This window comes from Balaenoptera borealis (assembly GCF_965194805.1).
Source record: "Balaenoptera borealis genome assembly, chromosome: 20".
Classification (NCBI taxonomy): Eukaryota; Metazoa; Chordata; class Mammalia; order Artiodactyla; family Balaenopteridae; genus Balaenoptera; species Balaenoptera borealis.
Window position 1 is genome coordinate 2,321,581 of NC_138879.1, and position 15,039 is coordinate 2,336,619.

Sequence of the window (15,039 nt, forward strand, 5' to 3'; positions counted from 1 at the left end):
CTGTTGGTGGGAATGTAAATTGATACAGCCACTATGGAGAACAATATGGAGGTTCCTTAAAAAACTAAAAATAGAATTACCATATGACCCAGCAATCCCACTACTGGGCATATACCCAGAGGAAACTGTAATTCAAAAAGACACATGCACCCGAATATTCATTGCAGCACTATTTACAATAGCCAGGTCATGGAAGCAACCTAAATGCCCATCAACAGACGAATGGATAAAGAAGATGTGGTACATATATACAATGGAATATTACTCAGCCATAAAAAGGAACGAAATTGAGTCATTTGTTGAGAAGTGGATGGATCTAGAGACTGTCATACAGAGTGAAGTAAGTCAGAAAGAGAAAAACAAATATCGTATATTAATGCATGTATGTGGAACCTAGAAAAATGGTACAGATGAGCCGGTTTGCAGGGCAGAAGTTGAGACACAGATGTAGAGAATGGACATATGGACACCAAGGGGGGAAAACTGCGGTGGGGTGGGGATGGTGGTGTGCTGAATTGGGCGATTGGGATTGACATGTATACACTGATGTGTATAAAATTGATGCCTAATAAGAACCTGGAGTATAAAACAACAAACAAACAAAACAACTAATACTAAACTTTCATTGGGTTATTTGTATGGAAATATGTTAATATAAATGTTTCAGACATTACATGAAATTTCTAAAAATCTTATATTTGTATTTGTATGGAAATATGTATGGAAATATGTTAATATAAATGTTTCAGACATTATATGAAATTTCTAAAAATCTTATATTTGTATTTGTATGGAAATATGTATGGAAATATGTTAATATAAATGTTTCAGACATTACATGAAATTTCTAAAAATCTTATATGGTCTGGTATAATGTTATAAGTAATAATCCTAGTTATTACTTTAAAATGTATATCTCAGAAATAACTAATTTTCTTGTCAACTGCATTATTATGAACTTTCATCAAATCTTTAACAGTGGTCATTTTTAAGTCTTTTGTCATTTACAGACAGTTCTGTGTGTACTCTGATGCTATTGCAAATATGTTCCTATGAAAGGGTTTCATCTTCAAGAAATTCATGGAAAAGACTCTGACAAGTACAGGTTTCTGGTAACTGACTGTACTGCTGAACTGAATGAATAAGCATTTTCAGAACTCTAATGAAAAACTGATGAACTCATAAAAGTGCTAACAAAAGATCAAGATGAAAAAAAAATTAATTACATGGGACTGAGTGAACTGATGAGGATGAGTATAATTTTTGTGACTTTCTGTCTGAATTAAAAAAAAAAAATCCCGCAAGGACTCAGAGGCAAAGAACATACAAATCAATTTTCACTGCAAAGTAAAGGAGCTGTTACAGTGGAGGATTCCTGGACTGAATGTCAATATTATGACATAGTATGAGTGTGTTTCATGTTTGGTAATTGCAATCATTGTTGCTTTTGTTGTGGTCATCCATGTACAATGCTTGGTGTCAGTCTATTTATCTCTTGTAAAAATAAAATACAGTGTGTGTGTGTGAAAAAAAAAAAGTCTTCTATTGCTTATTGATACTATGTATAAAATAGATAATTAATGAGAACCTACTGGATAGCACAGGAAACTCTACTCAATGCTCTGTCGTGACCTAAATGGGAAGGAAATCTAAAAATGAGGGGATATGTGTATACATATAACGGATTCACTTTCCTGCACAGCAGAAAGTAACACAACATTGTAAAGCAACTATACTCCAATAAAAATTAATTAAAAAAAAAAGAATGGGTAAGAAAAAAAATCCTCTATTGCTGACTGAAATCATTGGTGGATCAAGAAAGGCACCAATGGCTATAGAAACTGATAAATCATGAATTACTTGACAAGAAAATGCTTAAAATGAACAAGAAAGAAAAACACATATTTATCAAACAAACTGAGGGACTCAAACTCAGGACGCTAGCTTCAGCATTAGTAGCCTAGTGACTAAAGCAGCCATGCAAAAAGCGCATGAATTGACATATTATTGTTACATTTTGCAATGTTTTTTTGCTCTTTCATTCTTTTTACAAAGGGTAACTTGCCAAATGCACAACTAAATGTCATTTAATAGTGTTACTTATATTCACCAACTTTGAATTTATAGAATACAGTCATTGGATCTACACAGGTTTCTCCCTCCTTGTTTACTTTATATATGCCTAACTGGTAAGCTTGGGCTCCTTGGACCTCACCATCAGCTATAAGTACATCATTACAAGCTCTAGGTAGATTTAACAAAAGTTGCACACAGCTCACTGGGTTTGAAAGAATCAAGGATACTGCCACTGAATTCTCCTTAACTTTGGCTGACAGTGGGCTAACATCTAACATCTCAGGGCAGAATGCAGAAAGTGATGGTAGATGCCAACCCAGTGTGGGATGCCTGAACAGAGCCTGGGAAATTTCAGCTCCTTCTCCATCAGAGACTAGGAAATCCCAGACTCATCCCATAACATTTCTGGCTGTTAATCTTTCCTATCTTTGTTTTTCAGATATTTGATTGAATCCATTTATCTTAAATTTTGCATGAGCTTTTTGTTCTTCATAGAAATTATTACTGCCCATTACCTTTTTGTATATTCAATGAGAACGTCAAGCAAAAATGTATTCAGTCATCTAAAAGTATTGTTTACAATGTACAATCATTACTTTTCTAAAGCCAACCCCAGGAGTCCTTTTTGCAAGTTTTCTGGTTTACTTAGTGTAAAACTTTAAAAAGCTGAAGAAAATGTTGGGCCAGTTACCTTTGAATTGATCATTTGCACTAAAATATCACACAGTGTAATTTTAAAGACAATAGCAAGATTTCTATCAACGGTCAAACCACTGCTGATGTGTTTTCCTCTGTCCCATTTTAAAATGGATGAATAAAATTATTTCTTGTCTTATTTCTGCCAGACACCGGAAATAAGACAAGAAAACAAAGCTAAAAAAAGAGTGCAAACTTAAGCAAGCAAGTTCTGAGGTGGTTTGGCAAAGGCTGATTGATAAACCAGCTAAAATATGATTTGTGTGTAAGGATAAAATAGTCACATTTGTCAAACAAAATCTGAGATTTCTCTTTTATAGATCTCTCTGATAATGGATAATATCTCTTATATTGGATCTCCTTCAAGAAGAAAGAAATTGAACCCAAAAGGAAGTAGTTGGATGTTGGAAACTAATAAACACATTGGTAAACTAAATAAATATTGACTGTGCAAAGTAATGATGACAATGACTAATTAGAGTTGGGGGAGGGAGGGTGTTAAACATGATATGGGACTAAAATATCAACCAGCAATTATATGGTAGAAGAGAGAGCCATGATCAGGGTTAAATTCTCTGGAGATCTTACAGTTCAGGATAAGGACAGAAATAACTGATTAAAAGTGCATTGTCCAATATGGCAGCCACTAGCCTCAAGTGGGTATTTAAATTTAAATGTTATTTCATTAGAAATCAATAAAATTTAAGATTCAGTTTCTTCACCTCTGACATGTGGAGAGCTTGGAAGTCAGCATTCCCATCCTAACGACAAGAAAAAGTTAAGCAAACTGAAAATCAATGATGTGCCTTGGACCCATCAAGAGTGAGGTCTCAGGGCAAACCACAGCCCTGAAATCTGGACTCATAGGGGCCCAAAGGTGTTAAGAGACGAATTGCTTTTTAAAATTCAGACATGGCCTGCTTTTGTTTGGGTCTACACTCAAATATGGCTTTCTTTAGGGTGGTCTTTCGCATAGGACTAGCAATATTCCCAGACATGGAATATGCATTCCCCAAATCCAGTAAACCAAACGCCACGCTTCTTGTTTGGTCCTAGGGGTGGGGAACGGCAGCAGTTTATTTTTAGTTGCTCGTGGATTATCCTGGTGGCTCCTGCCCAACTTACTCTTAAGGATTTTACTGTCAGGGCAGGTCCTTGGACTTTTGCTGGATTTATTAATCCAGCCTTGGTTGGCTATATGAGTCACCATTACATTGAACTCATGACATCATTAATATGGTGTCTTCCATTTCCAGTATTATCATAACGTCATCAATATGGTGTCTTATTACACTGGAGACCCCCATCAAGTCCAAATCCCTTCTGACCAAATTATGACAGGAAGCTGGTGAGTTTAGATAACCCACGAGAGCACAGCAAACAAGTTGGGATTCTTCTCCTGTGAACCTGAACTACAACGGGCTCTTTTGCAAGACTGAAATGGAGAAGAAAGTGTTTGCAAAAACAATTACTAAGTACAAGTCTCCTCTAGCTTGTTGTATTTTGTGTGTGTGTGTGTGTGTGTGTGTGTGTGTGTGTGTGTGTGGTTGAAACCATGTCCAGAACTGCTGAGGCTATCGCCGTGCAACTTTATTTAGAATGACCTCTGCTGTTAGTCTCCATGAGCTACCAGCCTTTGTCACGGGACAGAGAATTCATTGGTCCCAGAACTCCAGCTTCTAGCATGTCATTAGTTAAAGTGGTCATCTCTTTTTGGCCACCAACTACTCTATATTGTTTTAAATTACCTACCTGTGTGGGTTTGGGCAGTTCTACTGGTTCCCATTCAGTGCATCCAGTTAAGACAGGCCTGAGGGTGGACTTGCGTGCTTTCTGTCTACAATATTAGGTAGACAAAGCAATCTCCAGTCAGACATAATATCCATCCCAATAATATTGATATATTCAGGTAATGGAGACTTGATCACTTCACATGAACTTTGCTTAAAAATTTACTTTTTGCCTACATTTTCACCTTAATCCCATCAGCCTTTGCATCTTCTTATCCTATCTAAATTTAGCTGCCATTAAGACTTCACCAACAGGTTTCCAATCGCAGTACACTGGGCTCTTGGGTTAAGGAGTCCCAGAAAAGCCTCTCCCCCTTCCTGGCCAGTAACCCACACATGTGCATGTGGCCTTGGATCCCCACCATGTAGGACCAGAAGATTCTGGCCTCTCCTTCAATCTTTATGATAATTAATCTGCTTAGCCACTACCCCAGGCCATTCTGGGTGGGGTATCTGATCATAATGTTTGCCTTCTGTTTTTCTTAATTCTTCCAAACTGGGGTAAATGGAGTGAACTTCTTTGGGGCCTTCTGACGTTGGAGTGCCACTGGTCCACCCAACCTTCCGCAGTGCTGCATTGACACCACCCAGGTCCACCACATTCATCCCATTTCTCATTAACCTTCTTGAAAACTTGCCCCCTCCTAGGTCAAGTACCTTGACTCTTCTTTCTGTCTCTCCTCATTTTCTCTTTAGTGGCCTTGGTATCAGTAAGATAGATCCCTACGGGGAAAATGAGACAGCAAATCTGATAAAGCTTCTCAAACTGTTGGATTTCACAAGAGCAATGTCACGTGGGGTGCCCATGTAAAAGACACCCCCTTAATCACCGCATTTACCGTAACCTGGTAAAAGGCATATTCAGTGGGTGAATGCCCCAGTCCTCATAAACCCAATCTCACTAGCCTTTGAAGCATATCAACTGTCTCATCTGAGATTCCACCAGGCATTTCCTGGGGCAGGTGGGCAGTCAGTCATCCTTTTCAGGATAAATGCATTTTACGGTGGCTTTTATCCCATCCACCAGGCTGGCCATTCCCTCAAGAATAACCCTCTGTGTGTCTGGATCACATATAGCCATCTGTGACTGTTCAGTTGTGAGCTGCAGGTCCTGTAAGACCCCACCATGCCCTTCCCCTCTGCAGCCCTCAAAACCAGACACAGCCCCCAAATTAGTCACTCTCACAATCCATTTGAGTCAAGGTTCTTCAGGAAGTTGATGATACTAATCCAAAAAATGAGACAACGTCACACTATACCCCCTGCCTCGGTAGTTTCTTGTTTTTTTTTCCCTCCACCACACTGACTTCCTTTTTGGAGACTGGAGGCCACAGAGGTACTTTCCTGGCATGATTTTTCCCTTTGCAGGCAGCTTTGAGGTTAGCGGTCAAAGCTAAGACTGACCCAAAACTGAGCTTTGTCCAGCATCAAGGTCCAGCTCAGCACTTTCTCTCACTTTCGCTGCTATAGATAATAATGACATAGGGATTGTATGTTTAGCATGCTTATTGTTCTGCATTTCCTTGCATGTCCAATGAACCATTGCGTCTACTCTCATCTCTAATTCCACTGGTAAGTGTTACCTTTGGTAGCTGATGTTTATACCGCGGGTGATGGGGGTAGCTATCAGGGACCAAAGGTTCTCCATCCCCTGCCCTTGCATTCTTTCTTTTCCCAACCTGCATATTTGCATGAGCCAGAGCCGTTCTAGCAAATTCCACTTCACTGACACCAAATGTCTAGGAAAAATACCCTGTTTTCTTTTGCCCGCACACGTCACGTCTGGCCACCATATGTGTGGGTTTTGAGCCATAGTGAGCAACTCTCCACCACCACCTGGGTGTTGGAGAATTCTATTCAATTCAGTGTAGTTCTAGCACTAGCTCTCTGGTTATTGTCAGATCCCACAGGTTAAGCCTCAGTCCCACAAAACTACTCCCGCTACAGATGCTAATTACGAGTCCTCAGCTGGTCATCTGTGCTGCTGACCAATTGGTTATAAACTGGGCTTCCTGAGACTTCCCGCCTTGGGTTCAACAATTTGCCAGGACAGCTCACAGAGCTCAAGGAAACTTACTTAGGTTTACAGGTTTATTATATAAAAAGAATGTGATAAAGGATTCAGATAAATAGCCAAATGAAGGGATTCATAGGGTCTGGAAGGGCCCTGAGCACAGGAGCTGGGGTGTACCATCCTCCTGGCATGTGGATGTGCTCACCAACCCAGAAGTTCTCTGGACCCAGTACTTTTGGGATTTTTATGGAGCCCTCATCAGGTAGGCATGATCAATTATTAACTCAATGTACAACCCCACTCCCCTCTCCCGAGAATGGGAGATGAGGCTGAAAGTACCAAGTTTTTCATCATAGCTTAGTCTTTCTGGTGACTAGCCCCATCCAGGAGCCCACCAAGAATTGCCACGTTAGAATAAAAGATGCACTTATCGCCCAGGAAATTCCAAGGAACTTAGGAGCTCTGTGTCAGACACTCCTATTGCTCAGGAAATTATGAGGGTTTAGAAGCTCAGAGTCAAAGACCAAATATTAGCAGAAACTAGGGGCAGAGATCAAGGTATATATTTCTTATTTTTTTACACAAGTGAATACAGAGGATCACAGCCAAGATCAGCTTACGCAGAGCAGAAGCCACTAGAGCCATAAGCTGGTAGAAGCAAACACTTAAATGGGGATTTTGATGAATTGCTGGTGGCTGAGTGTGGACTAGGTGAGAGAGGGGTCCTGGGGTCAACAGTACGGGGAGGGGGGAGGCAGAAGCAAGTGGGTGTAACCGGAGGGGGACAAAGATTATAGGCCTGGAAAGATGCATCTACTGCTTGAGATCTGAAACTACAGCAGCGGGAGGAGGAGAGAGACCCTCTGACCTTTCTCTTCCCGTCTCTTGCTGCTACTTTCTGTTGGGTTGGTCAAACCCAACTGGAAGCCACCCATCAAAGAAGGGAACTGTGAGGCAAAGAAGGGAACTGTGAGGCAAAGAAGGGGAAGTCAGCTTCCCCTGCAAGGGGATGTTAGGAAAACAGAGAACAAACCCAGTACAAGACCTGTCCACAATAAAATTAGAGATGGTACAAACTCTCTATCCTTTTTTAAAAAAAATCCCTTCCTTTGTTTTGTTCTAATGACCTTCTCTTTTGGAACCCAATCACCTGCTCTTCAACACAATCCTAATAAAAACAAAAGTTAATATCTTCAAAAACAACTGTATTATGATGGTTTTAGCAAACTACATCCAGATTAATCTTTTAAAATATTCATAGTACTACATCTGATATTGGTTATTTAGTACTTTGTAAACATATTTCTATAACAGTTAAGAAAATATATCATTTATAAAGAGTGCAAGTAAAGATTTCATCATACTGTTATGTAAAATGATTGTATATGTTGTCATGTTACACAGTTGAGCAAGACAGGATTATTTATTGCTTGAGTTTAGAAATACTTTAAAATCAGCTCTCATTGTGATATGGATTTACTTTTGTAGGGTACTAAGGGCTCCTGAATAAACAGTAAACTATAAGTCATTTATCATAGATTTGGAAATATAATGTTCCAGATACAATTATGATATATGTAAAATACACAGATAAAATATTTAACCATGTAAAAAGTTTATAAAATGGATAAGAAAAAGATTAAAGTACAATCATAAATGAACAAAGAATACAAATAACACAAAATAAAATGCAAACATATAAAGCTGCAACCTCACCATAAGTTTAAAAGTAAATTAAAACAATTTCAATGTTATATCAGCAAATATGCATATGTATTTAATCAGGAAATTATATGTACTATCATGATTCTAACCATGTAAAAAATGCACTAAAGAAAAAAGGAAATAGTTGATTGGGGGGTATGGAGAAATGGTAGTGACTCTTTTATTCAGTACATTCAATTTCTATATTTTCCTCTATTATACACATTTTCTTCTATGAGCATAACAACTTTTTTAAAAGTTATGCAATGTATCACCCTCAGAAAGCAGCAAGAATACTGCTTTGTCTTCAAAAAATTTTCTGATGATATTCAAAATGAAATAGCTATTGTTTAAGGGAAAAAATAAAATAATATGTAAAGCTAGCACAGACTTTGAGTAATACAAAAGATATGCGCACATGTGTGCATATATCTTCTTAAAATAGCAGTAAATACACAGAAAACTACTGATCAGGTGATACAGGAAATCAGTGCCCCCCACAATCATAAGAACATACTCAAATTTTTGAAAATCTGAACAAATACTGCTGTGATTCTCATTGTTTTCAAAAGGTATATTTGAACTACTTTTCCAAAGCACATGCTTGTTCATTTGTGAATACAAGGAACTCCTAATCCTGTGACTTTTAAAACAATTTCTGAAGAGGTTTCAGAGGAAGACCCTGGGTTGTACCTGTGTATTAAAGCAAACTCATACACCCAATGTATCACAAACTGGTCTGCAACAATCATGCAGTTTCTAGCTGTTGAATACGTCCCTCACCTTTGTCAGCAAGGGAATTTTAGAAAGTCGTCATACTTCTAAAAAAGTCACATTTCAAAAAATTCCAAATGTGTGGCTTTATTTTCACAACACCCTATGCATGGCTCTTCAGGTATCTCTACTAATACTTTGTATTGCCTTTATTATAGATCTTCTACCACTCCAAAAGTTAAAGGGAAGAATAATTTTTTAAATTTATTCATTTATTGACTAAATATACAAAATATACCTAATATTGATGTCAATAATTTTTTAATTATATACACTGCTAATTATTACATATGACATAAGCTTATAAGACATCAACAAAGAATGATTAGGTCTGAGGTTTCAAGGGTCTTCTGAATGAGGAAGGAGTTTCCATCTCATGGTTGTATCAACCTCTTCATCAAAATTTCCCAGCTCCTGCTCCTTAGAAAGCTCTAAGGACACCTAAACATGTGCCAAAGAAGAAGCACAAAGAATTAGCAAGCTGTTGATTGTCTTCTAAATAATCAGAAAGCATGCACGCTACTTTCATGTGAAATTTACAGGAATGATACCAAACCATACAGGTTGACTCACCTTTTCCAAGGTGCACTGAGAGAGGTTGTATTCTTCCAGGTTAAAGTTATGTTTCACTGAAAAAAAAAGACTAGTAGTAGATGCTTACAATTTATCTATTACCAACCATCTTTTCAAAGTCATCTGAAACAAAACTGCCAATAATTGATATAAATGGACTATAGAGCTGAATGAACAAATGCTTGGTGAAAGAATGTAGTAGTGAAAAGTCATAGCATCAATATAAATACGTATTTTTTTGTTGATATTATAATTATTTATTGTTTTTTTTATTGGGGTATAGTTGGTTTATAATGTTGTATTAGTTTCTGCTGTACAATGAAGTGAATCAGCTGTACATATACATATATCCCCTCCCTCTCGGACCTCCCTCCCCCTGACACCATCCTTCCCACCTAGGTCACCAAAGAGCACTGAGCTGACCTCCCTGTGCTATACAGCAGGTTCCCACTAGCTAACTATTTTACACATGGCAGTGTATATACGTCATTCCCAATCTCCCAATTCATCCCCCCTCCCCCCAGCCCCGTGTCCACACGTCTGCATCTCTATTCCTGCCCTGCAAATAGGTTTATCTGTACCATTTTTCTAGATTCCACATATATGCATTAATATACGATATTTGTTTTTCTCTTTCTGACTTACTTCACTCTGTATGACAGTCTCTAAGTCCATCCACGTCTCTACAAATGACCCTATTTCGTTCCTTTTTATGGCTGAGTAATATTCCATTGTACATATGTACCACATCTTCTTTATCCATTCATCTGTCTATGGAAATTTAGGTTGCTTCTGTGTCCTGGCTATTGTAAATAGTGCTGCAATGAACATTGGGGTGTATGTGTCTTTTTGAATTATGGTTTTCTCAGGCTATATGCCCAGTAGTGGGATTGCTGGGTCATATGGTAGTTCTATTTTTAGTCTTTTAAGGAACCTCCATACTGTTCTCCATAGTGGCTGTATCAATTTACATTCCCACCAACAGTGCAAGAGGGTTCCCTTTTCTCCACACCCTCTCCAGCATTTATTGTTTGTAGATTTTTTGATGATGGCAATTCTGACTGGTGTGAGGTGATACTTCCTCGTAGTTTTTTTTTTTAACTTAAAAAAAATTATTTATTTATTATTATTATTATTATTATTATTATTTTGGCTGCATTGGGTCTTCATTGCTGCATGCGGGCTTTCTCTAGTTGCAGCGAGCGGGGGCTATTCTTTGTTGCGGTGCGCAGGCTTCTCACTGCGGTGGCTTCTCTTGTTCTGGAGCATGGGCTCTAGGCACGCGGGCTTCAGTAGTTGTGGCACGCGGGCTCAGTAGCTGTGGCTCACGAGCTCTAGAGCGCAGGCTCAGTAGTTGTGGCACATGGGCTTAGTTGCTCCGTGGCATGTGGGATCTTCCCAGACCAGGGCTCAAACCTGTGTCCCCTGCATTGGCAGGTGGATTATTAACCACTGCACCACCAGGGAAGCCCCTCATTGTAATTCTGATCAGCATTTCTCTAATAATTAGGGATATTGAGCATCTTTTCATGTGCCTCTTGGCCATCTGTATGTCTTCTTTGGAGAAACGTCTATTTAGGTCTTCCATCCTTTTTTTTTTTGATTGCGTTGTTTGTTTTTTTGATATTGAGCTGCATGAGCTGTTTATATATTTTGGAGATTAATCCCTTGTCAGTTGCTTCATTTGCAAATATTTTCTCCCATTCTGAGGGCTGTGTTTTCATTTCAGTTATGGTTTTTTTTGCTGTGCAAAAGCTTTTAAGTTTCATTAGGTCCCATTTGTTTATTTTTGTTTTTATTTTCATTACTCTAGGAGGTGGCTCAAAAAAAGATCTTGCTGTGATTTATGTCAAAGAGCGTTCTTCCTATATTTTCCTCCAAGAGTTTTATAGTGTCTGGTCTTACATTTAGGTCTTTAATCCATTTTGAGTTTATTTTTATATGGTGTTAAGGAGTGTTCTAATTTCATTCTTTTACATGTAGCTGTCCAGTTTTCCCAGCACCACTTATTGAAGAGACTGTCTTTTCTCTGTTGTATATCCTTGCCTCCTTTGTCATAAATTAGGTGATCATAGGTGCGTGGGTTTATCTCTGGGTTTTCTATCCTGTTCCATTGATCTATATTTCTGTTTTTGTGCCAGTACCATACTGTCTTGATTACTGTAGCTTTGTAGTATAGTCTGAAGTCAGGGAGCCTGATTCCTCTAGCTCCATTTTTCTTTCTCAAGATTGCTTTGGCTATTTGGGGTCTTTTTGATATGACTGAAAAGGGGTTAAAATCTAAAATATATAAACAGCTCATATAAAACCAAAAAAACCCAAACAAACAGCTTGATTAAAAAATAGGCAGAAGACCTGAACAGATATTTTTCCAAAGTAGACATACAGATGGTCAAAGGAACATGAAAAGATACTCAACATCACTAATCATCAGAGAAATGCAAATCAGAACCACAATGAGATATCACCTCACACTTGTCAGAATGGGTATCATCAAAAAGACCACAAATAACAAATGCTGGAGAGGGTGTGGAGAAAAGGGAACCCTCTTGCACTGTTGGTGGGAATACAAATTGGTGCAGCCACTATGGAGAACAGTATGGAGGTTCCTCAAAAAACTAAAACTAGAGCTACCATATGATCCAGCAATCCCACTCCTGGGCATATATCCAAAGAAAACAAAAACAGTGATTCGAAAAGATCCATGCACCCCAATGTTCATAACAGCATTACTTACAGTAGCCAAGATATGGAAGCAACTAAGTGTCCATCTGTAGACGAATGGATAAAGAAGATGTGGTACATATCTATACAGAATGGAATACTACTCGGCCACAGGAAAAAAAAAAAGAAAAGAAATTTTGCCATTTGCAACAACATGGATGGACCTGGAGGGCATTATTCTTAGTAAAGTAAGTCAAAGACAAATACTGTATGTTATCACTTATGTGTGGAATCTAAAAAATACAACAAATGAACATAACGAAACATTTCACAAATAGACTCACAGATCTAGAGAACAATCTAGTGGTTACCGGTCAGGAGAGGGAAGGGGGGTGGAGGCATGATAAAGGTAGGGGATTAGAGGTACAAACTACTATGTATAAAATAAATAAGCTGCAAGGATCTATCGTACAGAACAGGGAATATAGCCAACAGTTTATAATAACTTTAAATGGAGTATAATCTATAAAAATTTTGAATCATTATGTTGTACACCTAAAACTAACATAATATTGTAAATCAACTGTACCTCAATTAAAAAATGAAAAAAATAAAGTTAAATCCAAAAATATTATCTAAGTTTTGATTAATTCTTCAGAAGTTTTATTTAAAAACGGTCATTCTTACCTGCTTCTAATTTGTGAAAGGCCTGAGACAGAGGGCGAACATCCTCCGTGGGCAGTTTATAGGCCAAGAAGGAGGAATACCTAGAAATAGAAAAATGTCATACTTGACCTTGAGTTTCAAGGGAAAAAAATGACCATCAAAATAAATGTTGACATTAACAGCAATTTCCTTTTAAAAATAAAATTAATGCAAATTAATGTATGGCTTCAATCTGAAACAGATAATTTATCAATGGACATTTCTTACAGTGGCTTTGGTGGCTGGTGGTTGGAAATGATCCAGTATAATTACTTTTATGCTTAGTCTATGCAAACCTTTTTCTTGTGGAACACAGATATTCTGAACGAATCCCTTTGGTTAGTTCAAATTAGGTTGGAACGAATCCCAACTTAATATTTCATCCTTGTCACCAGAAAGTGAAGGAAAGATACAAAGTTGAGACTGAGAGTCATAATAGTGTAGGGATTCAGATCCCTCTAAACAAAACTTTCCTGACATCTGCTGACTTAAAAATGCACAACGTGAAAGCTGTGAGTTAAGTTTTATTTGGGGCAACATGAGGACTCTAGCCCGGGAGACAGTATTTCAGAGAGCTCTGAGAAACTGCTCCAAAGAGGCAGGGGGTAAGGTCAGTATGTATGTGATTTTGGTGAAGGGGAGTACATGCAATCAAGCACATACTTTTTGCAGGTTTCTGCTAGTCACGAGGAGCAGACGTCACCATGAAGGATTTTAGTGCTTTTCTAGATAGGAGGAGATACAAGAATTGGGCTCATAAAACCTGAAAATTTCTATCTCAAGACCTGTTCTGCCAGTTTTTCCCAGAGCACAGAGCACCTCATTCCTGATCTCCACCCTGAATTCCTTTCAGGGGGTGCTGAAAGTCAGCAGCTGCAGCAGTTCATGATTTAACCCTTGTAGAGGCAGATGGCAAGTGCCAATTTGTAGTTGACGCCTCAAAGGAGAGGACGAGCCGGAACTGATTTTTGCCATCGTTTCCTTGTGCTACTCCTGGCTGTATGACCTCAGGCCCCATGCTCCCAGGCAGCCCTAAAGCTGCCAGACCTCCCGGTCGGGCCCTCTTCAGCCCAGCACCCCCTCTCATGACCTTTCCATCTATTCATCAAAACCGCTTCTTGGATTTGTGACCCTGAGGGTCTGGGAATAGGACTGAATTACGTGCCCTGGCGTATCCCTTAGATAATTCCATTACATTTGAACTGTGCCAAAAGGCAAACAGCCACTGTTACGCCCTGCTTTTTTGCTGTGCTTATCCCTCCAAGGAGTTTCAAACTCAGTTCCTGCTCCACGCCCCTGCCCTCCCCTTGAAAAAACAACACCCATATTCCTATGTGCTCACACACACATGCCTTTCTATTCTACATTTTGAGGCATGAAAACTCCATGAAAGGGACATTCTTTGATGGTCTCAATTGCTGTTTCTTTCCTATGAGGATGGTTCATCCTAAACAGTTGCGTCTTTAAAATTGTAACTATTTACATCTTTTAGAGAAGCCTAAGGAAGGTGTCATGGGCCCCGCTGCAGTCTTGTGTAGCTCCAAGTCATCAGAAATCCCTTCCCCCGTTTTTCGCAAGTTCCCCTGCAGAGCTGGGGACCAGCCTTGGATGGCCGAGGAGGCCCAGGCTGGGTGTCCCCAAGTCTCCCTAGGGGGCACAGCTTTCTGCGTAGCTCCCAAATATCATAATCTGGAAGACTTAAATCCATTTTTGAGGTCTCTCACTTGATTGTGAAGTCAAGTAGCCCTGAACTTCTCACAGAGCAGGAAAAAAACCACTGATGGGAAAAGCCAACACGTTCGTCCACAATCAAAAGCTCCTTTCACCTCTCCTGCTGTGCAGCGTGCGGGAAAAGCTTCAGAACCTCGGTGTGGACCAATGGCACTTGAGAAGTTTCCTTCACTGTTAGTTCGAGGATGTACTCCTTGCCAAGGTTGTTTTTCAGGTGTTGGATGGAACCGATGCATCTGTGAGCAAAAAGGAAAACATGCTGGAAAAAATCTTGCCCCTGAAATTTTTTCATGTTATTCTTAAATTTCAAAT

At 39.0% G+C, this 15,039-nt stretch overlaps 1 protein-coding gene across 6 annotated transcripts in view; it reads right to left on the reverse strand.

Moving 5' to 3' along the window:
• Nucleotides 1-15,039, reverse strand: part of ABCA6 (ATP binding cassette subfamily A member 6) — a 73,637-nt gene continuing 58,598 nt past the window's right edge. For 5 of the 6 annotated variants that reach the window (XM_082370404.1, XM_082370408.1, XM_082370407.1 and 2 more), the window contains 4 exons: nt 14,823-14,963; nt 12,979-13,058; nt 9,628-9,683; nt 1-9,495 (listed from right to left, as the gene is read on the reverse strand). In XM_082370404.1, the coding sequence (XP_082226530.1) occupies nt 9,394-9,495; nt 9,628-9,683; nt 12,979-13,058; nt 14,823-14,963 (379 nt within the window). In that variant the 3' untranslated portion in view covers nt 1-9,393. Of the gene's footprint in view, nt 9,496-9,627; nt 9,684-12,978; nt 13,059-13,659; nt 13,722-14,822; nt 14,964-15,039 lie in introns of those variants that run through there. The other variant, XM_082370406.1, reaches the window with a different exon arrangement.